We start from the raw sequence: 26849 nt of genomic DNA, 5'->3' as shown, positions 1-26849 counted from the left end.
CCAGAATAAAAGTTGTCAATTTGACCAGAAGCGTAACACAGAGTTGCACTCAGGACCTCTTTTATTTATTTATTTTACTGTGAATTTCTAGCTCTTCGTTTACATTTACAGTGTTAGTCATATTAAACTAAGAATCTGCACCCAAAGTACTCCTGTGGGTTATACTTTTTAAATATTGTTTATACTACGGGTAATAGCAAGCTTATTCTCTAAAGCATCAGCCCACACAGCCAAGATGGCACCTCCCATATAACAAGAGTGACATCAACAGGCATATAGAAACACCAAAAAAAAGTTTTATGAAAAATAAATGTTATGGGGAGGAATCCCAGGTCCAATTCAATGAGAGCTAAACATTCCCAGTGACAGAAGAACATGAAGTACCTGTTGTGAGAAAAGACTAGAAAGTTGAGAGAATAGAAGAAGAGGTGGTGGAAGAGAGTGTTCTGAAATCCTGAACAGAAGCATGATACATTACAACAATTTGCTGCATGATCTTAACTTATATAGCTTCCAGCCCTGACCTAGGATGACTAGAATACCATTCCTAGTTCACTATAATAAAAAGCACTATTTCAAGCATCATGAACTAAAATCAGACGAAGAAAAGGGTACACTAAAAGTACTTTTATAAGTCTATGCAACAAGCACAAATTTTGGAGCAGTTTTGCAGCCTGCTTTGTATGAAGATAAACTATGCGTCAAGATTCACCAGCACAGTAAATCTGTGTGTGACCCTGGAACTGGTCATGCACATAACCCATACCATTTTATTACGAAATTGTAATAAAAACTCTTGACACCAAAACAGCAAATGTATACCTACCGATAGAATACATCTCTAACTGCTGGCGTAGACGAACTTTTTTCACACTGTCATAAAAGTTTGGTTCAGTTGACATTTCAACAGCTGGAGGTAGTGTAAAAATCCTCATGATCTTCCTTTTATTTCTGAAATTTGAATGAAGAGATAAATAGTATAAAACAGCAAGTAACATTAACATTCTCCTTGTGACTTGTAAATGGAGTCACCCATAAATGGGAAGCTCAAATTATTGTTGTTGTTGTTTATGTTTATTTATACCCCGCTTTTCCCTCTCCACAAAAGAACTACACAAAAGTAGTGGAACTAATTATGCTGTGGCATATACTGGGCCACAGCATGACAATTAGTTCCAGTACTTTTAGGCAGCAAACTATAACACCCATCTCCAACACCAAGTGCCTCTAAAACACCATAGTCCTTGTCACCTTGTCCTCAAATATTCATGCATTGAACAGAAGATCCTCAGTCAGAACCTAAATACATTTAGCCAAATTCACTTCAGTTCCTTCATGTGACTGGAATCATTTGGCGGCATGAAAAAACCTAAACACTTCCAGTTAAACGTGTCGATTCGGTATCACACCTTATATCTATCTTGTAAAAATTTGGGAGTAATACCAGTATTAGCTGGCAAGGCCAGTATTCACAGTTCTTCTTTGTGTGTTCTTTGAATGACCAGAGCTCAATTTGTTTAGTAATCTGGTATCATGCTATATAGTAGGAATGCGATTATAGGGAAGTTATGCATGGATTATCAATCTAAGCCTTCAACATGAACAGCAAACATACACAGTAGTACAACCCCTGTATTCTATCATGTTTGCTGGTAGCCATCTTGAATCCCTATGTCAGGAGAAAGTTGGGATAAAAATAAATAAAACAATAGTTGAATATATTACAACCTTTTGGTTGGATATATTACAACATAATAATTGCATATTAAAGATCTTTGGCACTTGTAGATGTGGCTTTTTTAAAAAAAAACTACATCCCTATGGTGTGGATGTGGAATCTAATCAAGAGTCAATGCGATTGGCTCCTTCATGTGTTCACTATTGCAAAAAAAACTAGTAATACAACATTAGAAAAGTAAGTATTTGCTAGCTATCATTCAATGCTAAAAAGGTCTTACAAGTTTAGTTATACATTAACTAACATTTATTTTTAGGGTACCAACTTCAAGAAAAATATATCTCTGAAAACATAGTAATCTTACACCACTGTATACCAAGCCCATATTCATATCCTATATACTTCACCATCCCTTCTTCATTAATCCCTTTTTCCTTTGTAGTTGTTCTTTCAAAATGCATTTTAAAAATTTTATTTGCCCAATAAAGGCTTCCGCTGACACTTCAAACAAAGCTGTAAAAACAGAGTCTTAGATGTAGATGTTCTCAAAGATTCAAATGAAAAACTCCAACTGGATTCAGGAGTGGATATCAGGACAGCAGACATGCTGAAATGAACCTACCTTACACTAGCCACTACATCTGGCCAGCCTGATATTTCTAGTTTTCATTTTCGAAGGGCAAGACTCAATTACTCAAAGCCAGCAAAGCTGTTTCCTTGGTGTATATTAGCTAAAGGTCACAATAGAACCTGCACTCCTTGATTATATCCCACCTTGGATACAACTGTAGAAAGAATTGTACCACTGAAATGAATGGACATATTCCTTTTATCTAGATTGAGCTTCAGTTTATGAACCCAACCTGCAGCTGGTTCCAAGCATTTGGTCATGAATTCTACCATCCTGTGAATGTGTGAGGAAATGCAAAACAGAGAAAAGTGTCATACGGATAGGGAGCCACTAAGTATTAAATGTTACTGTCTTTCAACATAACTGTATATTATCTCCAGGTGGATGTTTGCGATAAATGAAAAACTTTAAAGATCAGCAAGTGGCAGTTATTACATTCTCCCTACATCCAAACAATCTAGCGGTATAGATGCCTAAGATGTAGTCTTTTCTCAAATAAAGAATAGCACCACCTGACCTAATTCAGATGTAAGATCCATTTGCTACTATGTAGACTGTAGCGAGATGATAGAATAGCCTCACTGATGGTTTGTTTTTCTTTATAGCATATACCTTAAGAACCAACAACATTATTAATAACTTAACACTATGAAAAAATAGAAAGGAAACAATAAGTAATACTTCATATGATATTGCTAATAAAAGCAGCAAAACATTGAACTATGCTAGAGGAGCCCAATGAACTCCAGAAAAAAATCATTTTGACAATGCCACCAAGTCTCTTGGAGTTAAATAACTGTAAAACCTGAGTTACAAAAGCATACAAGGAAGTTTTTGCTGCTATGAACAATGGCAGCAAGCTCCTCAAAGTAAAGCAAGACTGATAAAGCTTTGATCTTCCAGAGGTTTTGGCCTTCAAATGAAAAGACTCCACCAGTATGGTCAGTGGTAAAGGATTTGTGTGTGATGTCCTTCAAAACATACAGAGGGCCAAAGCTTCCTTATCGTTCCTTAAATTTACACTAGCCATGCAATATAAACCTATCCGCCACAGCCCTGCCACGTACAACCAGGAACTGAAATATTTAAAAAATGACACTTTGACACATCTCCACCTCACATATGTAAGAACAGGAACAAGTGACAAATGTACAGTAGAGTCTCACTTATCCAAGCCTCGCTTATCCAAGCCTCTGGATAATCCAAGCCATTTTTGTAGTCAATGTTTTCAATATATCATGATATTTTGGTGCTAAATTCATAAATACAGTAATTACTACATAGCATTACTGCGTATTGAACTACTTTTTCTGCCAAATTTGTTGTCTAACATGATGTTTTGGTGCTTAATTTATAAAATCATAACCTAATTTGATGTTTAATAGGCTTTTCCTTAATCCCTCCTTATTATCCAAGATATTCGCTTATCCAAGCTTCTGCCGGCCCATTTAGCTTGGATAAGTGAGACTCTACTGTATCTGTTTTGTCCCCTATCAACTTATGGCGATTTGATGAATTTCATGGAATTATTTCAATAAGGATGATGTTACCAGTCCCTTTTTCAGAAATATTACCTACTGAGTATAATTTGGAATCAGGAAAAGTATTGCTTAAATCTCACTTCAGCCACAAATCCAAGTTCTCAAGGCGGGTTAACAGTGCTGTCTCTAATCAGCTCATTCGGGTTCAATATTGGGAGGTGTGGGAGATAATACCCTAAAGCCACCAAATCCCATTTCCGCTTGAAAGCTAAATAGGCAAGCCCCGGTTAGTCCTCTGATGAGACTGCAAACAAATACCCAGTGCTGCAGGCTATGTTTTAGAGGAAGGGCCTGGCAAACCCACTTTTCAGTATACCCTGTGGCCCCTTCTACACAGTCCTTATATCACAGGATGGGATCCCAAGTTATTTGCTTTGAACTGAATTACTGTATATAAGTCTCCACTGCCATATAATCTGGGATAAGGAGTTAATCTGGGATCAGATCCTGGGATATAAGGAGAATGCAGAAGGGGCCTAAGAAAACCCAATAAAATTGATGGGGTCACCATAAATTGATGGGTGACCTGAAGGCACAGACAGACAAGATCTGTCCATGGTTCCTTTTTACCAAATGCCCCTGGCTGAATAGGAAATAGGGTCTTTTGGACTGTCACTCCCAGAACCAAAGCAGCAAGGCAGTGAACTATGCAAGAGCAGCCTAATGAACTCCAGAATAGTCATTCTGACAATGCCAAGTGTCTTGGAGTTAAATAACTGTAAAACCTGAGCTACAAAAGAATACAAGGAAGCTTTTATTTCTATGAAAGTGGACAGCAAGCTCCTCAAAGTAGTGACCCGCCTTTTCGTCTGTAAAGCAAGGCTGATAAATCTTTGATCCTCCGACAGTTTTGGCCTTCGGATGCAAAAAGACTCAACCAGTATGGTCAGTGGTAAAGAATTTGTGTGTGATGTTATCCAAAACATACAAAGGGCCAGATCTTCCATACTATTCCTGTAATGATATACACTAGCCATGCAATAAAAACCTGGGTGTGACGGTCCAAAAAGAAGGGCTTTCTCCAAGCTCAGGACTGCCAATGAATACTAGGCGCTGGAAGCTCTACTTCAGAGAAAGACGCTGGCAAAACCATCTCTAGCATCCCTATGAATTTCATGGGGTCTGTGCCTTTAAGTCGAGAGGCGCCTTAAAGGCACAGGCTCAGCTCTTCTATGAAGAACCCTCCAAACCCAGGGAGACTTCGATTAATGCCCTCCGACTGGGAGAACCCCACCTGCGCGCGTAGACCAGGAGGGCCAAACTGGCCAATACGGCCAGCAAGTAGACGTTGGTGGCCTCGTTCCACGCCTCATGCACCGAGTAGTCCATCGCAGCAGCCGCCGCTGCAGCCCCCCCGCCGCCGCCGCCGCCGCCTCCGCTCTCGTCCAAGGCTCGGGCCCCCGCCATTTTGGAAACGGCCGCTCCCGGACGCACGTCCTCCTCAGCGCAGAAAGTGAAAGCGTCCGGGTGATGTCACTTCCGGCTGAAGCCTCCTGCCAGCGAAGGGCAAACGTGGTGGGCGGAGTCACAAGGAGGAAGGCACCATTCTATCTTTACCTATTACAGGAAAAACAATAATCATGTGGCAGCTTATTACACTATGCAACAAAATTGAAAAAAATATATATTCCTGGTTTGAAAGTGTTCTTTCCTGTTTAGTTGTGCGGTACTTAGTTTGAAAATACAGTAGAATCTCACTTTTCCAACATAAACGGGCTGGCAGTATGTTGGATAAGCAAAAAGGTTGGATAATAAGGAAGGATTAAGGAAAAGCCTATTAAACATCACATTATGTACAGTAGAGTCTCGCTTATCCAACCTTCGCATATCCAACGTTCTGTATTATCCAACACAGTTTGCCTTTTAGTAGTCAATATTTTTGTAGTCAATGTTTGCAATACATTGCAATATTTTGGTGCTAAATTCGTAAATACAGTACAGTAGAGTCTCACTTATCCAAGCTAAACGGGCCGGCAGAACCTTGGATAAGCGAATATCTTGGATAATAAGGAGGGATTGAGGAAAAGCCTATTAAACATCAAATTAGGTTATGATTTTACTAAGCACCAAAACATCATATTATACAACAAATTTGACAAAGAGTAGTTCAATATGCAGTAATGTTATGTTGTAATTACTGTATTTACTAATTTAGCATCAAAATATCATAATATATTGAAAACATTGACTGCAAAAATGCATTGGATAATCCAGAACCTTGGATAAGCGAGTCTTGGATAAGTGAGACTCTACTGTAATTACTACATAATGTTACCATGTATTGAACTGATTTTTTCTGTTGATTTGTTGTAAAACATGATGCTTTAATTTGTAAAATCATAACGTAATTTGATGTTTAATAGGTTTTTGCTGACGTTTTTCTTTGACGTTTAATAGGCTTGAGTGATCTGGACCAAATTTTGCACACATACCCTTTATTGTCCAACTTAAAAGAATTGAGGGTTTTAAATCAAAAGCCATTCTTTTTGGGCCGAGAGTAGAGAGAAAGAAATGGAATGAAGTGGATTGGCTGTTGCTAAGTGAAGTGGCCCTCTGTGATGTGTCTGGGAATGACAGGGAGCGAAGTAGATTGGCTGCTGCTAGGTGTCAAGTGTGTGAGGGAAAAGAAAGGAGAGATGAAAGAGAAAAGGAAAAAGAGAGGAGCAAGGAAAAAGAATGGAAGGAATGAAAGAAGGAAGAGAAATGATGGGGAAAGGTATTTTAAAAAGGATGGAAGGAACGAAAAAAGGAAGAGAAATGATGGGGAAAGGTATTAGAGATGGCAAGAAAGAAAGGAAGATAAGAGAAAGGAAGGGAAAAAAGAAAAACAAGGGAAGTGAAAGAATGGAAAAGGGGGGAAGGTGTATGAGGAAAAATAAAGGGGGGAAATGAAGAATAGAGAAAGGGACAAGGTGTATGAGGGAAAGAGAGGAAGAAAAGAAAGAGCCACAAACAAATGCAAACCTAGCCAACACTGGGTATATACACTAGTTAATGTATAGAAAGTCTTCTGTTGCATCTATACAGTATAAATAATGCAGTTTGACATCACTTTTACTGCCATGGCTCAATGCTATGGAATCACGGGATTTGTAATTTAGTGAGGGATCAGCAATCTTTGACAGAGAAGGCTTAAAACCTTGTTAAAAACTACAACTTCCAGCAAAAAACAAAAACAAATGGGGGACCCCCAGATCACTTGGGGAGATGGGGCAGGGTATAAAAATAAAGTTATTATTATTATTATTATCACTAAAAATGTCCTTGACAGCCTCGTGTTGCCTGAGACCCTTATATTCTGCACTACAGAAATGATAGGCCTATTTGTGTATCCCTATGAATACCCCGGAGGCGCAGCAGATTAAACCACTGAGCTGCTAACGTCCTGACCCAAAGGTCGGCAGTTCAAATCCGGGGAGCGGGGTGAACTCCTGCTGTTAGCTCCAGCTTCTGCCAACCTAGCAGCTCGAAAACATGCAAATGTGAGTAGATCAATAGGTACTGCTTCAGCGGGAAGGTAACGGCGCTCCATGCAGTAATGCCGGCTACATGACCTTGCAAGTGTCTATGGACAACTTCTGCGGCTTAGAAATGGAGATGCACCAACCCCCAGAGTTGGACACAACTAGACTTAATGTCAAAGGAAAACCTTTACCTTTACTATGAGAGGGAAATGTCATTGTCCAGGCTGTGGTGAGTTATGATCACAATCTCTGTTTATATTTTTTTTAGCTGGGATTTGCAACATCATGAAATATTCTGTTGTTTTAAATGTCTTAATTTCTCATGGAGCATATTCTTCCTGGTATTAGGTTGAATGTACTAAACTGGGTTTTTCATGTAATTAGGTAGGTGTTGTAATCTCAGGAATCTATCATGTAATTGCACAACAGTGTCTAGAAAGTGAATCTGTCATGTGGACTGGACTGCCTTCAGGTTGAGAGAGCAGTGGAAATTATGGAAATCATAGAACACTTTCATTAGCGCCTCCTATTAGTTTTCTGTAATGTGCCAAAGGAGGTAGAAATAGCTATTTTGAAATGTCTTTCATAACCCCAAGTATTGTAACACAAAAGTGCTGCTGTATTCATAAACATGACAAGGACTTTTTAGAATTATACGGTATGCATGGGTGTGTATGTATAACCTTTTGATTTATGGTGACCTCATGAATTTCACAAAGTTTTCTTAGGTAAGGAGTACTCAATAGTGGTTATGCCAGTTCCTTCCTCTGAAATAAAGTCTACAGCACCTCCTTCCTCTTCATTAGTGGTCTCCCACTTGAGGACTAACCAGAGCTGACTCTTCTTAGCTTCCAAGATTAGATAAAGACCTGATACCTTTAGGATACTTTGGTGGTGGTTCAGAATGATCATGCCTCTAGCACAGGCATGAGCAAACTCTGGCCCTCCAGGTGTTTTGGACTTCAACTCCCACAATTGTGTTAGGAATTGTGGGAGTTGAAGTCCAAAACACTTGGAGGGCCAAATTTTGCCCATGCCTGCTCTAACATATATGCCTGTTGTTACTCAGGTTTGCATTCTGTTTGTGGCCTTCTTTTTTTCCTCCCTTTCCATCCTGCACTTAGTTACTCTCTTTCTCTCAGCTCTGAAACCAAAAGGGGTGTTTTTAGTTCCATCCCCTCAATTATTTTAGGTTGGATAATGAAGGGTATATGTATCAAGTTTGGTCCAGATCCATCAAACCATGTAGGATCCTTTGTGGTGCAAACAAAAACAACCAACTAACCAACTTACACTTTATACAGAGATATATAGTAAGTAATATACCCAATTTCCAGTGACTTCATCTATATATGTGTGTGTGTTCTGTCTGTTTTTAGGATTGAAGAAACAACAAAACCCCTGTAGCAAAACACACCAAAATTGGTCACAAAACTCCAATACAACACAAAGAAAACCCACACAAAGAAAAAAAAATTAAAAAGATAAAAGGACACAAAAAACCAAATTAATACAATAACAACACCACACATGTGCAAAAAAAACTACTTTGTCGCTCCTCGCCCTGCCCCCCCCCCCACCATGCGATGAAACACATGTTACAAGATGGCACCAGACCATCCACTGCCACAATCCTTCCCTCCCTGATCTTCCCCCCAGCAGTGAGGAGAAGGCTGAAGAGAGTCCTGAGCCAGGAGGGCCCTCAGCGGCGCCTACTACTATTCTTCCTCGCCTCCTCCTGCCGCTGAGCCTGGGCACGTAGTAGAAAACAGCCAGGCTTTGAAGCTCTGCTTCCTCTTGCCGCTGAGCCTGTGCCCATGGTAGAAAAGAGCCAGGCTTCAAAGCGGCAAGGCTATTCACTGCTATTCAACCTGGCCAACAAACAATTCTCCTAGGAAGGAAGTAGCCAAGCTTCAAAGTGGCAAAGCTATTTGGTGCTATTCCAGCTCAACAAAGATTCCCATATGTAGGAAACAGCCAGGCTTTGAAGCTCCAAGGCTATTCAGTGCTATTCTACCTTGCCAACTAAGGATTCCCCTAGATAGAAACCAGTCAGGCTTTGAAGCTGCAACGCTATTCTGTGCTAATTAACTTGGCCAACAAAGGATTTCCCTAGGTATAAACCAGCCAGACTTTGAAGCTGCTAGGCTATTCATTGCTATTCAAGCTGACAAAACAAGGATTCCCATAGGAAGAGAGTAGCTATTCTTCAAAGCTCCATGCTGAAATTTTAATACAGAAGGGGAAATTTTATTATTGGGGGAGGGGGTTTGGAGGGAACTGACCTTCCTTTCTGGGAGTTGTAGTTCACCCACAACCAGAGAAACTGGAACCTCCACCCATGGTTAACTTTTTTGGGATTAACCAGGCATGATGTGAGTTGTAGTTCACACACAACCTGATGCATTTTGTACATATATACAAGCATATAACATATACTAAATACCACCACTTCCCCAGTACTTTATTTTCCATACCATCAAACTACGCCATAGCAATGTGTGGCCGGACACAGCTAGTTTTGCCTATAACTAGCAAGACAGTGGGGAGGAAGGAAAAGATAAATACTTAATACAGTAATTTGAAAGCAACTTGTTACTGATTTGTTTTGTATTTTACAATTTAAAGCATTTTATATTCAGTCCATTTCTTGTACATTTCTTGTGAAACAATTATTGACCCAAATGTAAAATTTTTCTACTTCAACAGCAATGCTAAAATATAATATAGGGTTTACATTTTATACTTGTTCTATAGCATAGCAAAATTTTAAAAAGTTTAACACATTCAGAGAAAAGCATTCTGCGTTTTTTGGGGGGCGGAGGGCGTAAATATATACTGCCAGCAGGTCCATATGACAAAATCTAGGTGCCATCGAGTCTTTATAATGTTGGGGTGCATAGAAAGTGATCTCAACATGTATTCTTTCTCAAAAGTGCCTCTTTCCAGCAGCATTTTGAGATTGATAGAGAGCTCCATAAAGAGAAAAACAGATGGGGAAAAGTAGTTAGGGAAACAATTAAAGTGTAGGAAATTTTATAAGACCTGTTGTACTTTAAATGGTATTGTTTGTGTATGCCACATCTCATGAAACACAAGTACATAATAAAACATATTAGTTCTAAATATCTTGTATCAAAGTAGATAGTGTTGTTTTTTTCTCATTTCTGAGGCTGCTCAGATCCCTTTTTTCAGTCCTTTTCCCATCTATTTTGACCAAGCAGACAGAAGTAGAGGATGACGACCGACATTTCTCTCTCTTGCTCCTTACACAAAACAACTCTGAGCAATTATTCTTTGACAAAAACTGTAGATTAATCTTAGAGTGCAAAAGTAAGAATTAATATGTATGTATACCTCATGTAATTATACCTCACTCAACCATAATAATATGTTGTTATGTGTATTGCTTAATCCAGTCCCAGGCTCGAAAAACAGTAATCAAGTTAAATTCTAAAGAAGCAAATTAAACATTGACTCCCATGACTTTTTGGAGATCCTAAATGGGAATTTTCTCAGACAGATTTATAAGAACAGTATACTCAATCCCAAATCCACTGATGTTTGTATGCTCCCAGAAAGAAATTCTCCATCACTTAGAGCAGAGCTTTCCAAACTGTGTGTCGTGACATGTTAAGTGTGTCAGATGCAGTGTGTAAGTGTGTCGCGGGAAACCTCTGAATCTGTGGGTAATAAGCAATACATCATATACCTGTATTTTAAAAAATATAAATGAAAGGTTTTCATGAGATTTGTTGTGTCTCCATACATTTTGTAATTACAGTTTATATCTCTCATAGCAGTGGTTCTCAACCTTCCTGATGCTGTGATCACTTAATACAGTTCAGGTTGTAGTGACCTCCAACCATAAAATTATTTTCATTGCTATTTCATAACTGTAATTTTGCTACTGTTATGAATCGTAATGTAAATATCTGATATGCAGAATGTATTTTCATTCACTAGACAAAATTTGGCACAAATACCCGATACGTCCTAATTTGACTACTGGTGGGGTACTACAGTCTTAACCTGGTTTAACAAGCTAGATTGGAGAGTTAGATTTGTCTAACATTCAGCACCTTTCTACATTACATTTTGCAGTTTTCTTTTAGGATAACCGTATCTATTTAAATGTTCAAAATCTAACTTTTTAAAAAAAGTAAAGAGAGATCCTTGTATCAAATAGAGTTTCTGTGTAAGATGAGTTATTACAGTGTACATGATTTTCTTGGAAAAAATAAATGAAAGCTTGCAGATAAATGATAAATACCTGTTAGACTAAATCACACCAGAAACATCATAGTGTTATGAGAACCACTGTACACAAAGCCCTCTATTCTTTCAAACACATTATTTGAAACAGTGAATTGTAATTTTAATTCTAGAAAATTGTAGCAGAATAAGCTGCTTTCAGTTAGTAAGGTTCCACAATCCATTTTGCCAAGAGAACATTGGTCTTCTCAAGGGAGACACAAGAAGAGATTATTAATATAATTTGTGATATCTGGAATAAAAGTCTTTGTTTTCTTCACAGCCCTAGGAATATCCTCATGATATCTGACACTTTGCCTTCCAAAACGAGAAGTTCTACAGACATGAAACATTAAATTTGTAGTAATGGTTGTTGTGTTAGATGGCCATTTTATTTCTTTTATTTTTTAATGGAGAATGAGTCTTGTTTTAGCCAAGTAGAAACATTATGCCTCTAGGGACATCAAGGGTATGGCTAAGGAGTTAAGTTCTCTTCCACTTCAGCTCAGTGTAATAGAGAAAGCAAACCACAAAGAACAGTTGGCAAAAAAACTTCCTCTAGGTATAGAGGGCTCGAGGATTATCCACGAGCCAATATTTGTCTTAGTGATCCGTTAATCCATACTGGAGATGGCTCAAGGTCCACTATATTAGGTCCCATCTGCAATGACCATATAATACAGTTACGTAGCAATCTGACACAATAAAAAGTACCAACGTTGAAGAAAGTGATTTTGCTGTGCAGATGATTCTCTTTAAAAAATTATTTTTAAAAAGCTCACATGTTCATAACCCTTTGTGACCTCCACATATATATTATGTAATAAAGATAACAAAGATGTGCTGGAGCGAAGTATCATATCTGTGTTTATGCAGTCTAGAGCTTGTTTCTTGGGGAAAGCTTAAATAATATGACATGCTTAAATAATATAACATGCTTGTGCATTTCCAGCTCCTCACCTACTGTGAGGTGGGCCCATCAGAAGGAGACAGTGCCAGCCTGGGAAGTTAATTCCATCAAGTAAAGTTTCCCATTTCCCAAGGGAGTCTGGAGACAAGCTGCTGTCAGACATCAGCAGTGTATAGATTAAATTTGTATCCTTTACATTGAACTGTTCATATTTACATAACGGCCCATTGTGTTCTCTGAGACTCACCTTTTGTGCAAACTGGACTTGATAAATAATTTCACGATGAACTGTTTTATATATTGACTGAAAACCTTTCACATGCTCAGTCTTTTTTCCAGGACAGACCTTCCAAACGACTCTGGCTTCAAACCAAGAAATGTCAGGGTTGTTGTATGTTTTCAGGAACATGGCCATACAGCCCGGAAAACATACAACAACCCTGTGATCCCGGCCATGAAAGCCTTCGACAATACAAGAAATGATAGCTGTTCATTTTTCCTGCCATGGAGGAAACTCCAACCACCACTGATGTCAGGATGATTCCACAGCCAACAAAGGCCTGGGTCCTGGCTAGACTGGCTTTTGACCAACCAGGGGAGAGTGCTGTCAAAGAGAATAAAATGTATTGTACTGTACTGCATGCTTTATGTTCAATCATTTTGAGCACAGACTCTGTATCAGACATCCCTTTCAGGCCTGAAAGTAATAAATCTCTGTTCCTGTTGCCTTCAAACCTGGCTTGCATGTGGATCTGGTACGCAAAGTAGCAGGGTGTACTGGGCACCAGACCGCAGCCCACTCCTTTGGCAGGTAGCTGAATCTAGACATCACAGGCTTTGATCAAACAGAAAGACAATGCCTAAACTAAATACATGAGTCCATTTAGATGAGAGAAATATATTAAACTTAAAGAGACAATTTCGTATTTAAGTGATGACTTGGTGTGCAAGATGAATATTGAGAATGAACTGGGATTAACATAATTCTGGCAGAATAAAAAATAAAAAATATATTTTTATGTAGGAGGTGGATTGGTGAAACAAGAATATTGAGAATGAAGGGAGAAAGACAACATACGAGAAATAATTTATAATTTATTTCTCATATTATACAGAAATAAATGGCTGAACTACAGTAATGGACCATATGAGATTAGACAAATTAAATTAAAAAGGAAAAATCTGGGTGGGATAGTGAGATGATGAACTGAAGAAAAATGTACAAGAATTTGAACTTTAGTCAAACAGGTTAAATAGTTTATATTGATTCTACTTATGTACATTTTATTTGTCTATATTTAGCGGAAATTGAAATGCAATTAAGTAGAACAGCAAGTACAATAGTTTTATAGTTGACTTTGTTAAAGAAGGGAAAAGTCAGTTGTGTTTTTAGTGTTTTTCTCTATCCCCCCCCCCTTTTTTATTTTTAAAGGGGTGATCGACTTTATTTGTTAGTTTTATTTGGCAGTAATGGTGTAAGAATATTATGAGGTTATTTTTATACTAAAATTGTGTGTTTTGTTTTTTTTTCTTTCACTGTCTATGTTTAGTTTCATATTTTTAATTTGTTGTAAATCTAATAAAATATATTTTTAAATAAGCAATATGCCTCTGAATACAAGTTGCATGTCCTCATGTTCCATTGAGGGAGGTCCCGTAAATTACTACCATTGAAAATAGCCTTTTAGACTAAATTAACATGTGGCTTTACTGTCAAGCAAGGTTCTTCTTATTTTAAATCTGTAGTATGGGAATCCATGTCAACAAAAATAAAAAGAAATAAAAAATAAAGGAAAGAAAAAGACATGCATGATAAAATAGTGCTTTAACATATACTGAGGCTTAACATGTAGCTAGTTAGCAGTGATAAAGAGTATTTTTGTTTGATTCACTTAGATGTCAAATTCACAATCAGTTTTAGTTGATAAAAATGTGAAAGATGTGTATACACAGAAAAATGTGTTGCTTTTGCTTCTCTCTTTCCCACTGTCGATCCACTTTTAGATAGATTGTGAATTTTTAACCATAGGGTTTGAGTAAAACAGTACATTCTTCTAAGCAGTAATTACCGTACATTACAACACAATCACAGCCCTTGAATAAATACACAGAAAGGAGGTTCACTTAATTGAAGCTGCAGGGAGGAAGCAATTTCTACAATAAATGGTAGGCTTTGACCATGTTATTTGGAATGGTTATGGTTAATCCTTGTCACTACAAATCCATTAAGTATAAAACACAGGAAATCAGATCTGACAAAATTATGCTGCTTACGTCTTTGGAGATCCTGATTGAATTTACTTGAAACAGACCATTTCTTCTATTCTCCCCTACACTCCCCCACAATATGTATAATGGTTGCATTCTGATTTGATTAATTATGCCTTGTACTCAGACCTTACCCTGGCCTTCTATTTCCTACCAAATTTGGCTCAAGAAGCTTGGTTTGCACAGCAGTACACAATTCTGGCCCTTAGCAATCAATGAGACATTACTCATCTGGAACCAAGGAGCTAGAGAATGTGCCTCCTTCAAATCAATTATCTGAAAAGAAGCGGGCAGAAAAACTATCTGATTTTTTTCCCTTGAGGAGCTTTGGAGCAGAAGTGTTTTGGATTTTTTCAGATGTTGAAATTTCTGCATTTGCATATACTGCATGTACATAATAAGATATCATGGAGATGGGACCTACGTCTAAACATGACATGCATTTATTTTTCATATACAACTTATACATGTAGCCTGAAGGTAATTGTATAAATAAGCATCTGTCTTCTTTCCTTGGCTCCAACCAAACCTGGAGACAATCCCTTGTACTGCATTTTCAACAAGCATTTCATGGTACTTGTTACATCTCAGCCAGAAGGAATAGGCCTGTGAAAGCATACACTTACCTGAGCCATGGCTTCTTTCTTCAGTAGGTGAACATACTCATGGCTACTGGCTTGTGACAGTTGTAGGATAGAGAAAATGCATCTCAGAAGCATTAGGAAAGTGCCTGCTCAAGAAGGCAGTCATCCTCACTGACCATTTAATAGGCTTGGGCCTGAATCAGTTTCAATGAAAATGATTTGTAATATTTGGTGGTCCGTTTCATATAATTTCCAAAAATAGAACAGGGAGGAGGGAACTGAAAAGCTGACCAAAATGGATTAAGGGAGCCGGATTTTATTGGTTACTAGAGAGGATGGAGTTAAGTCTGCAATATACCTAAGGCAGGGTCTGCTGCGGGGCTCCTTGAGAAGATGGGATTATTGCAGAATCTGTTTCTTCTTCCACCGGCGGCGGCAGCATCCATCCATGTATTTTTGGTAAATTTCCTAGGCGCTTCCTCCAGAGAAGTCTATGGTGGGAACTCACTTTCCCAGCAGCACTTGCATGGAGCAGGCATTGAAAAGTCTCTCTCGAATCATGATGGGAATTTAAGGGTTCATTTCTTTCTGTTTCTCAGCCAATAAAAAGCCTGGTTGTGTCTATGCTCTAATTGGCTGAGAATTGACACAATCGGCGACTACAACTCCCAGAACCCTCTTTTGCGGTTCGTCTTTCAGTAGAGTCTCGCTTATCCGACATAAACGGGCTGGCAGAACATTGGATAAGTAAAAATGTTGGATAATAATGAGGGATTAAGGAAAGGCCTATTAAACATCAAATTACATTTTCATTTTACAAATTAAGCACCAAAACATCATGTTTTACAACAAGTCTGCCACTTGTTTGGGAACGTGGCTGCACTTCTGTTCTTGTTGGGCTGTTGGCCTGCTGCGCGTTGCTGCCTAGAGAACTAGCTGGGGATCCGGGCAGGAGGCAGACTGCGTTGGATAATACAGAACGTTAGATGAGCGAAGGTTGGATAAGCGAGACTCTACTGTATTTTAAAAAATGTTATGGTAAAAACTTAAAATTGTAAAAAATCAGGAAGGCAGTCCCAGTCAGGGTTGGCTTGATGCGCCTTCCTCTTGGTACGTTTCTCCCTTTCGCCCTCCAATTCGAATTCTTCAGCACTGCTGGTCACAGCTGACCTGCAGTTAGAGCACTCAAGACCCAGGTTTTCCCATTTCTCAGTGTCTAGGCCACAGTTGTTTTACTCTGAAACAACTCTAAACCAAATAGAGTTAGACATGTCCAGAGTTTTAAAGGACTATTAAAACTGTGTGTGGACTTCAGTGCTGGACTTTTTAAAAAGATAAGTTTATTTGTTTTAAATTAAGCTATACAGTTGAGCCTCCCCCAAATTCTTCCCTGAAGAGATGAAGAAACAATCTGATCATTTTCCAAATGTGAGCATTTATCATTATCTACCAATCATAATTTATCTACCAAATATAGGGATTTCATTTTCAGCTGAAGACTACTCATTTTCTGAAGACCAGACCATTTTCTAGACCACTCAGAAATTCTTAGATATTGACAGTCACATCTATTTTATATTTTATTTGCTACTTTTTGTGTGTATGTTAAAACACAAGAGGAAGCAAAAAGGAACAAAAATGGTTAAAAGAAACAAAGATAAGATTTGACAGTTCTCATCCATCTATACTCACAAATGTCAATGGTGAGTTTGGTCATAAAACTCTGTAGGAGAATATTTTAAAGACATCTGATCTTCAGATAAAAAGATGTACATATTGCAACAAACTGACCTGCTTGTAAGAATGCAACAAAGTATAAATCAAAAAGAAAGGAAGGTGTGACATTCAAGATGTATTTCAATTGAAGGTCCCAGCATTGTTCCCATCCTGGCATTAATACTACTTCTGGGGTAAATTAGCATGGAGTAATACATTATATATCACCTGTCACATCAGCACTTTTCATCTTGTACCCATTACTCTGGCCCGGCCCAGTTCTATTGTGTTTTAGCGTATTGTTATTGCTTGTTGTTTATACTGTTTTAATTGTTTTTAATTTGCTTTTTGTTTTGTATTGTTATATTGTGTGTTGAGGCCTTGGCCTTTGTAAGCCGCATCGAGTCCTTCGGGAGATGCTAGCGGGGTACAAATAAAGTTTAATAATAATAATAATAATAATAATAATACTCAGACTGCATCATTGTTTAGGACACTGCTTCTTAAACTGTGGGTCAGGACCTCAAATGGAATTCTTTTAGCTCAATGTTGGGGTCACAAAAATTTGGCAACAGTAAAAGGTTTCTGAAAGCCATCCATTTACATAAATCTGTTATTAATGATGTTCAGTGTTTGCAGTGGATGCTGAAGAAAATGCTCCAGCTATACTACACAAAAAGGAAAATGAGCCTATTTAGCAAGCCTTGTAAGGGCTGATTTATTATCAGTAAATGTTTCATTTATATCCCTATTTTATTTACCTGGGGTCACATAAACATTTCTTGGATGGAAAAGGATCATAAATGGGAGAAGATTAAGAAGCCCTAGTTTAGGGAATAGAGTAATGCTTCAAAAATTATTCAAATGGAGTTAAATTAATATTATTTTTTTCACTACAAATCCACCTTGATCGTATAAGACAACTTAACCTTCCTGTAACTTCCAATTATCCCCTGTAAATACCGGTAGTTTCCCTAGCTGAATCACTCTCCATTTTAGAGTGTGCAAAGAGATGGGGTGGCAGGGGGGAACTGTGTGCAAAGGAAGGATTAAGGACCCCTCCCACTGGTTTCTCTGGTGGATGCTCAGTCATACATACATTAGTAGAGGTGTCTTTGCTTTACAACATGCAATCTGCCCAAAAGTGGCAACAGTAACCTCTGGAATTGTGATGTATTTCTGCACCAGTCACAGCTAGATACAGAATCATTCGATTTTGCTACATGTATCATACTGTAGAATTTGAGAACCAAAAGGTCACAGGTTCAAATCCGGAGAGCAGAGTGAGCTCCTGCTGTTAGCCCCAACTTCTGCCAACCTAGCAGTTCGAAAACATGCAAATGTGAGTAGATCAATAGGTACTGCTCCGGTGAGAAGGTAACGGTGCTCCATGCAGTCATACGGCCACATGACCTTGGGGGGGTCTACGGACAACGCCGGCTCTTCGGCTTAGTAACTGAGATGAGCACCACACCCCCAGAGTTGGACACAACTAGACTTAATGTCAGGGGAAAACCTTTACATTTACCTATCATACATGTTAATAACAAGAGTTGATTCAAGCCACCTTAACAATAAGTATAAAATAAATCCTAAGGAAAATTGGTGCTGAGATGAAAGATAGATATTAGAAGGGTACATAATTTAAAAATGCTACAAAACAGACAAACACAAGCAATTGCTTTCTATCATAAGAAAGAACAAGAAACACTCGTATCAACTCTATGAAACACTTTGTTACATCTCTCCTTTTAGCATACCTGTGCCAACTTGACATAGGACCCTTCTACACTATATAATCCAGATTATCAAAGCAGATAATCCACATTAACTACTTTGAACTGGATTATATGAGTATACACTGCCATATAATCCAGTTCAAAACAGATAATCTGGATTTTATATGGCAGTGTAGAAGGGACTTCCATTACATAATTTTTTTAAATAAACTGTTTTGGAGTTTCATCATTTCTGTTTCTATTTCCCAAGCATCCCCATGTATTTTTCAAAGTCAAGCTACAAAAAATGTGAAATACACTCAGTTCTTGTTATTGTATCAAAACATGCTCATGAGTATTTCTTATAACATGTCCCTTATACCTGGTATAACTGTTTCTTTAACAAGTAATGCTAGCACTTTTCGGTATGTGTCAAGAACCATCTGTGCGGATGGTCTTTCAGCTGGGCTTTTCTTACACTCCAAATGAATGTCGAACAGATGAAACCGGACAAGATCGCTCCCATCAACATCACCTAAGAGAAAGTTGGAAACATCCGGGATTTTCCATATATCTGTCATTTCATCATATGGAGGCATGAGGCTGTCTTCAAAAGGCACATCCTCACCATAAGGCCAAAGCTGCTCAGGAGCAACAAACTCACCTTGTAACTCCCGGTGGCCACATTTAATCAGTTGCCCAGCCTTTCTGTTCACAAGAGGCAGGGCATCCAAGTCATTCACAACAACATGAAAGCTACTTGTCAACAAGTACTGTGAAAGAACTTTATCCAAGTCACTAGAGTCACACATCACAAAAGTGCCCAGAGGACTATTGTGCAGGTAGTGGATGATGCTCACATAGTCTATGGCCAGCAGGAACCTGTTATACCAGGTGTTTGAGTTCTTATATTTTGGAAGGTTCAGTATCTCATTCAGATTCTTCAGGGAACCAAATGGATGATATTCGGTAAGAACCACAAACTCCTCCTCGCAGTATCCAAGTAGTTTGACCACATGCTTGCTTTGTAAAGATTTCAGCATGTGAAGTCCATGAATAAAGTCTTCTTGCAGTTCTGGAACAGTCAGTTGAGAAAGGGCCACTTTGTTTTCCTTCCATTCAGAAAGGAAAACCTAGATACAAGAAGAAACCTTCATTTATTTTTCGCAAATGGCACAAGGCAGTTTCTAATAGCCAGTACATTTTAATCATCTACTCATTCTAGGATTCTAGTTTAGTATGATCAACCCAGCTGTAACAACTTTCCCATTCAATAGGGAAGATATTCACAAGAGTTTAATTAATCATCACAGGTGTTAGAAATACTCCTCATTCACTATTTAAATAATCTTTATCAAAGGCTACACCCATTGCTTCTGTCAGTGAAATTTGAACAACCCAGTTAGGAATATAAATTAGACATCCTCATAATGTTTACCTGAATTCTGTAACTTAGAGAATGATTTATTTTGCCAAGAAGTTGCTATGAAGCTACTTCTATACTGAATTAAATTAAGACATTTTTTGGAAGAACTGGAGATGTTCAAAATTGCATTGCTTTCCCCCTGGTGACATTGTGAGCATGAAAGGATTTAGAATAAAAACTAAAGTATTTTCCAGTTGCAAGAACAATAGCTCAGTTTAGCACCCCACTCCTGAACTTAAGAGTTTACTACCTGAATTGGCACTGACTGCTGTAAAATACAAAACAAAAACCAAATTGATTCCTAAGAAGGAAGAGAACTATGCCACAACTCTGCACATTATGTAAGAATGGTCGTCTAAAATGTGTGAATGTTAACTAATTCCTATCCCGTTTTTAGTGTTTAGCCAAATGGAGATTCATCAATGAACGTTGAGATGTCACCTATGGTATGTATTTTTGTCCCAAACTTAAGAGTGTGATATAGTATGTTTCCCAACATTGACAAAATTATTCTCTGATATATACAAATAATCATCAGAGATTGAACTTGAAACAATACAGGAAAAATATGTCATTTAGGAAAAAAATATGGAAGCACCCATAATAACACATGTAACAGAGTATGGTTGTCATTAAGTCACAAACAGTGACTGGTGAATATACAGAATAACATCTTTAGTATATGTTATTATTGTAAACTAACCTTTTTCACAGCACCTTCACCAACACGTTTCAGTCTGCGAACTTCTCTTGTTATGGCCTCACAGGACAACCACGGTGTACAATTCTTCAGGGATCCCAATCTGAAATAACCATGTGGACACAAATTGTGCTCTACACTGATCTGGCCATAGGAAAAATACACATTGCTGAAGTATTGGTAGAGGAACAAATTCACAAGCAGTACAACCAGAAGGAGAATCAAGGCTGGAGAAATCAACTTTTGCACAGGATCAGTTTTCACATCATATGATTTTTTCTCCATGCTGAAAGCATCATCTTTCAAATTTTCTGTAAAACATAAGAGATATGAATTGTTAATTCAGTGTAACAATTTTTGGAAGGGAAATAGTACATATTGTTTGGACACTGTTATGAACACAGGCTTTCTGTCTTTTCATAATAAAATTACAACCACAAATCCATGAGCATGAAACTTTAAGCATACAATTACCGGGAAGTTTCTTTTAACAGATTGTGATAAAGTAAGCATAGGGGAGAGGAGGACAAGCAGTAGCCCTAATTATTTAGTTACAAAAGTTTCCACTTCTTTAGATCATTGTTTTATTAATAATACTGGTCAACACACATTTTGGGGCCTCAGATGTTAGACCTGCTTCTGGTTATATTCAACTTGCTGATTCCAAAAATTGCACCAATTTCCCCCTATCAGCTCTGGTTTTGGGATGCAGAAAATATGCTACCTACCTATACATCTGCTGATCCATAAGAATAATGATAACCATATCTAAGAAAGACTTGATGCAGTCTATCCAATGCAATTTTCTCAATCGGTGCCCCAAATAACCCCAGAAACAGGCATAAAAATGAAGATATCAAGAATATTTTTGTTGGGCTGTGTAAGAGGTCTAATTACAAAAAGAAATAAAAATTTCAGAATTACAGACACTCCGCAAATTACAAATATCCAACTTGCAAACAACACATAGTTAAGAATGGGGGTGAGACAACATAAAATGTGAGAAAAGTTCTCTCAGAAGGAATATCTATTTCTGGAAGAGTTATCATGGGGAAAAGGTATCACCACTGAAGCTTTATCACCAATCCTTGTTTCCACAACAAGCCAAATTTCTTAAAATCCAGTTATCACAGAGACAGAAAGTGGAGAGAAATCTTTTGAACAGCGGCACAGACAGCCAAACAAACACCACATGTTTTTATGATCGCATCAATTAGGAAATGACATTTATAACCCAGGATCAAAACACATGTTACATAGGGCCCTTCCACACAGCCATATAACCCGGAATATCAAGACAGATAATCCACAATATCTGCTTTGAACTGGGTTATCTGAGTCCACACAGCCACATAATCCAGTTCAATGTGTATTCTATACAAGGTGTTTGTGCCCCACTTTGTGCTCGTCATGGACCATAATAAAGTGTTGTTGCTGTTGTTGTTACAGCTGTGTGGAAAGGGGCCATAGTGTTATTATTACATTTATTTATATACCACTTTTTTCTTTCATAAGACACAAAGCGGTGAGTCTCAATTTATAGAATCATAAGAGTTGGAAGAGACCACATGGGCCATTCAGTTCAGCCCCATTCTGCCATGCAGGTAAAGCACAATCAAAGCACCCCCGATAGATGGTCATCCAGCCTGTTTAAAAGCCTCCAAAGAAGGATCCTCCACTTCACTCTGAGGCAGAGATTTCCACTGCTCTTACAGTCAGGAAATTCTTCCTAATGTTCAGTTAAAATCTAGACCCCTTCTACACTGCCACATAAAATCCAGATTATCTGCTTTGAACTGGATTATATAGCAGTGTATCCTCAATTAATCCAGTTTAAAGCAGATAATGTGGATTATCTGCTTTCATAATCTGGATTATATGGCAGTGTAGATGGGGCCCTATTCTCCAGGGCTGCAGAAAACAACCCTTCTCCCTCCTCCTTAGGACATTTTTTTTCAAGTATCTGAACATGGTGATCATATCTCCTCTCAACCTTTTCTCCTGCAGGCTACACTGAAGTGCATTATAGGAGTCCACACTGACCATACAGTACAGTTTCAAACGGTATGCGGCGGTATAGATGGGGCCCTGGAGACACCCTTTCCCAGCTGTCCACTAAAAGGAGGATCAGAGGAAATAAATGGGCATATTTAAATCAACCCAAGCAAATCCCTTCCTTACCCTGCAAAGGACCGCTTTGGGCGCCTGGCAGCAGGCATGGAGTAATGTTCCCAGAATCCCGCTCTTTGGACACGTGAGCAGCAGACCTCGCTCTGTTCATAGAGATTTTAAAAGAGTAGAATCATATACACTCCATGCTCCCCGCTTCATTTGACACTGCGAACTCCTCCGAAGAAAATGGAGCAGAAGAAAAGAAGGGGAAAGGGGGAGGGGGGGTAGATGGAAGGCTAAGAGTGCGTCTACACTGCAGAATTAATGCAGTTTGACACCACCTTAACTGTCGAATCCTGAGAGCTGAAGTTTTACTAGGTCTTTAGCCTTCTCTGTCCAAAAGTGCTGGTGCCTCACCAAACCGCATATCCCAATATCCCATCGCATTGAGACATAGCAGTCCCACGGGTGCCAAGCTGTGTTAATTCACAATGTTTTATATATCTTGGCCAGGAACCGGTTTTCAGCAGTGACTTCCCACACTCTGGCGTTCTAGTTGTTGTGGACTTCGGTTCCCAGAATCCCTCACCATTGGCCACAGCGGCCGAGGTTTCTGGGAGTTGGAGTCCAAAACAAACCAATATAGGGAGGACCGCTTTTAGGTTTGTGGATTTATGTTCCCAGAATCCCTCACCATTAGCCACAGCGGCTGAGGTTTCTGGGAGTTGGAGTCCAAAACAAACCAATATAGGGAGGACTTCTGTTCCCAGAATCCCTCACCATTGGCTACAATGACTGAGGCTTCTGGGAGTTGGAGTCCAACCCCCCCCCCCCCAGTATAATACATACATACATAGGCCTCTTCCACACAGCTGTATAAAATCCCACATTTTCTGCTTTGAACTGGGATATATGGCAGTGTGGACTCAGATAACCCAGTACAAAGCAGATATTATGGGATTTTTTGCCTTGATATTTTGGGTTATGTGGCTGTGTGGAAGGGCCCATAGTCATCTGTCAGGTGTGATTTGATTGTGCTTTTCCTGCATGGCAGGGGGTTGAACTAGATGGCCCATGGCCCCTTCTACACTGCCCTATAATCTGGAAGATCAAAACCGATAATACATATGATCTGCTTTGAACTCGATTATCTGAGTCTACACTACCATATAATCCAGTTCAAAGCAGATCATGTGAATGAGAGAGAGCTATAGATATAAATTTCTAGTCGAGATAGTCACGCCATCAAGAACTGGGGCCCCTTCCACACAGCTGTATAAAATCCACATTGAACTGGATTATATAGCAATGTGGACTCAAATAATCCAGTTCAAAGCAGGTATTGTGGATTAACTGCCTTGATATTCTGAGGCCCCTTCCACACAGCTGAATAAAATCCCACATTATCTGCTTTGAACTGGAATACAGTAGAATCTCACTTATCCAACATTCGCTTATCCAACGTTCTGGATTATCCAACGCATTTTTGTAGTCAAATATATCATGATATTTTGGTGCGAAATTCGTAAATACAGTAATTACTACGTAGCATTACTGCATATTGAACTACTTTTTCTGCAAAATTTGTTGTATAACATGATGTTTTGGTGCTTAATTTGTAAAATCATAACCTAATTTGATGTTTAATAGGCTTCTCCTTAATCTCTCCTTATTATCCAAGATATTCGCTTATCCAAGCTTCTGCCGGCCCATTTAGCTTGGATAAGTGAGACTCTACATAGAGCTACAGATATAAATTCCAAGTCACACCATCAAGGACTGGGGCCCCTTCCACACAGCTGTATAAAATCCACATTGAACTGGATTATATGGCAATGTGGACTCAAATAATCCAGTTCAAAGCAGATATTGTGGATTATCTGCCTTGATATTCTGAGGCCCCTTCCACACAGCTGAATAAAATCCCACATTATCTGCTTTGAACTGGAATATATGATAGTGTGCACTGATGCCCCTTCCACACATCTATATAAAATACCACATTATCTGCTTTGAACTAGATTAAAAAGTAGTGTAGACTCAGCTAACCCAGTTCAAAGCAGATATTGTGGGATTATCTGCCTTGATATTCTGGGTTGTATGGCTGTGTGGAAGGGCTATCAAGAAGACCTAAGTGGGCTCAGCGGTCCCTTTAAGACCTTTAAGACTCCAACTCCCAGAATGCCTCGCTATTAGCTTCATCAGCCAGGGCTTCTGGGAGTTGGAGTCCAAATGCTTTGAAGGCCCAAAGCCAAGCGATGTTTGGGATCCGTTCGGCCTTTGAAGCAGCCGGGAATGTAGAGACTAAAATCTCATTTGAAATATAGAAGACTGTTCTTCAAAGGGCCTAAAAGCGACTGAAAGACAAAGCCACAGATATAGGAAGCGGGAAAAAACAAAAACAAAACAGAGGCCCAGTGAGGCGGCCTTGTTTCTATTGGGTGGGGGGTTATATGTGTTTTGAGTCAGTAGCGAATGACTTCCATAGTTGTCTTCCTAATTTTGAGCCCGGGGGGGGGGGGGCAGGAAACTGCGGCTTCCTCCTCCTCCTGAAGGCCGGCAGGCGGGAGGCAGGGAGGGAGGGAGGAGGAGGAGGAGGAGGAGGGAGGCCAGACTAGCGCTGGCCCGTCTCTCCTCAGCGGCGCGGGACGATGGCGGGCGCGGGGCCTTGGGGCCACTCGGCCTCCTACCTGGCGGGGGCGCTTGTGGCTGTGCTGCTCTCGGGCCTGGCGCAGCCCCACGGTGAGTAGCAACGCCCCCCGTTCCACTCTCTTTCCCTCATCCTCACCTTCCTCTCCCAGTCAGCCATTGAAAGGCACCGCTTCGTTCTCCCTCAGCCAGGCCCGTAGCCAGAAAAAAAAAAATTCGGGAGGAGTTGAAACCTTTTTTCTCCAAGTTGGCTTTTCAGGCCAGCGTCTCCTGATCTGGGACGAGCTCTCAACAAGGCTCTGAAATTACCATCATTATGCAAAGGTTTTTCAGAGGTACAGTAGAGTCTCGCTTATCCAACGTAAACAAGCCGGCAGAATGTTGGATAAGCGAATATGTTGGATAATAAGGAGAGATTAAGGAAAAGCCTATTAAACATCAAATTAGGTTACGATTTTACAAATTAAGCACCAAAACATTATGTTATGCAACAAATTTGACAGAATTTGTAAATCCAGTAATTACTGTATTTACAAATTTAGCACCAAAATATTACGATGTATTGAAAACTGACTACAAAAATGTGTTGGATAATCCAGAATGTTGGATAAGCGAGTGTTGGATAAGTGAGGCTGTGGCGCAGGCTGGAGAGCAAGCCAGCTGAAACCAGCTGCAATAAATCACTCTGACCAGGAGGTCATGAGTTTGAGGCCCGCTCGGAGCCTATGTTTGTCTTGTCTTTGTTCTATGTTAAAAGGCATTGAATGTTTGCCTATATGTGTAATGTGATCCGCCCTGAGTCCCCTTCGGGGTGAGAAGGGCGGAATATAAATGCTGTAAATAAATAAATAAATAATACTGTAATCGGTCCTGAATCATTGCTCCATCTTTAAGCCCGTTCTTGTCTTGGCCTACATGACCCATGTGGTCTCTTTCAATTCTATGATTCTAACTGGATTATATGGCAGTGTAGACTCATATAATATAAACAAATAAGATAATAGGTCTTGAATCATTGCTCCATCTTTAAGCCTGTTCTTGCCTTGGACTAGATGACCCATGTAGTCTCAATTCTATGATTCTAACTGGATTATATGGCAGTGTAGACTCATATAATATAATACAAATAAATAAATAAGATAATAGGTCTTGAATCATTGCTCCATCTTTAAGCCCGTTCTTGTCTTGGACTACATGA

General features: G+C 39.1%; 3 protein-coding genes across 5 annotated transcripts in view; 1 reads left to right on the top strand and 2 right to left on the bottom strand.

The window, feature by feature from the left end:
• smim19 (small integral membrane protein 19) overlaps positions 1 to 5313 on the bottom strand; it is a 62500-nt gene extending 57187 nt beyond the window's left edge. The window contains exons 1-2 of one of the 2 annotated variants that reach the window (XR_009999754.1): positions 5085 to 5313; positions 827 to 951 (exon numbers count right to left, since the gene is read on the bottom strand). Coding sequence is in view for 1 of the 2 variants with exons in the window: in XM_003222395.4 (XP_003222443.1) it covers positions 827 to 951; positions 5085 to 5257 (298 nt within the window). In the remaining variant the exon portion in view is untranslated. The remainder of the gene's footprint in view (positions 1 to 826; positions 952 to 5084) is intronic. The other variant, XM_003222395.4, reaches the window with a different exon arrangement.
• Positions 5314 to 16897: 11584 nt separating this feature from the next.
• Positions 16898 to 25919, bottom strand: pomk (protein O-mannose kinase). 2 transcript variants are annotated; one of them, XM_008113071.3, is made up of 3 exons: positions 25791 to 25919; positions 20894 to 21201; positions 16898 to 19897 (listed from the first exon to the last, which is right to left on the bottom strand). In XM_008113071.3, the coding sequence occupies exons 2-3, from the start codon at positions 21173 to 21175 to the stop codon at positions 19127 to 19129; spliced, it is 1053 nt and encodes a 350-aa protein (XP_008111278.2). In that variant the 5' UTR covers positions 21176 to 21201; positions 25791 to 25919; the 3' UTR covers positions 16898 to 19126. The 2 variants fall into 2 exon arrangements, with proteins under 2 accessions (XP_008111278.2, XP_003222408.3); XM_003222360.4 differs by lacking the exon at positions 25791 to 25919 and adding an exon at positions 23072 to 23502.
• The window catches only part of hgsnat (heparan-alpha-glucosaminide N-acetyltransferase), a 38944-nt gene continuing 37662 nt past the window's right edge, over positions 25568 to 26849 (top strand). Inside the window, exon 1 of the mRNA XM_008113068.3 lies at positions 25568 to 25744. Coding sequence (XP_008111275.2) covers positions 25654 to 25744 — 91 coding nt within the window. The 5' untranslated portion in view covers positions 25568 to 25653. The remainder of the gene's footprint in view (positions 25745 to 26849) is intronic.

This window comes from Anolis carolinensis, chromosome 6, assembly GCF_035594765.1.
Source record: "Anolis carolinensis isolate JA03-04 chromosome 6, rAnoCar3.1.pri, whole genome shotgun sequence".
In the NCBI taxonomy this organism is placed as follows: Eukaryota; Metazoa; Chordata; class Lepidosauria; order Squamata; family Dactyloidae; genus Anolis; species Anolis carolinensis.
This window is presented reverse-complemented; position numbering and strand designations above follow the sequence as displayed.

What these genes read in the sequence shown, in the direction of transcription:
- pomk (XM_003222360.4), bottom strand. Translation starts at nt 23,171, where the DNA reads ATGAACAGAGCGAGGTCTGCTGCTCACGTGTCCAAAGAGCGGGATTCT. An exon ending in CCAAAGCGGTCCTTTGCAGG is followed by an intron (nt 21,202 to 23,071) that starts GTAAGGAAGGGA and finishes TATGTTTTACAG; the next exon opens with AAAATTTGAAAGATGATGCT. An exon ending in GTGAAGGTGCTGTGAAAAAG is followed by an intron (nt 19,898 to 20,893) that starts GTTAGTTTACAA and finishes TCTTGTATCTAG; the next exon opens with GTTTTCCTTTCTGAATGGAA.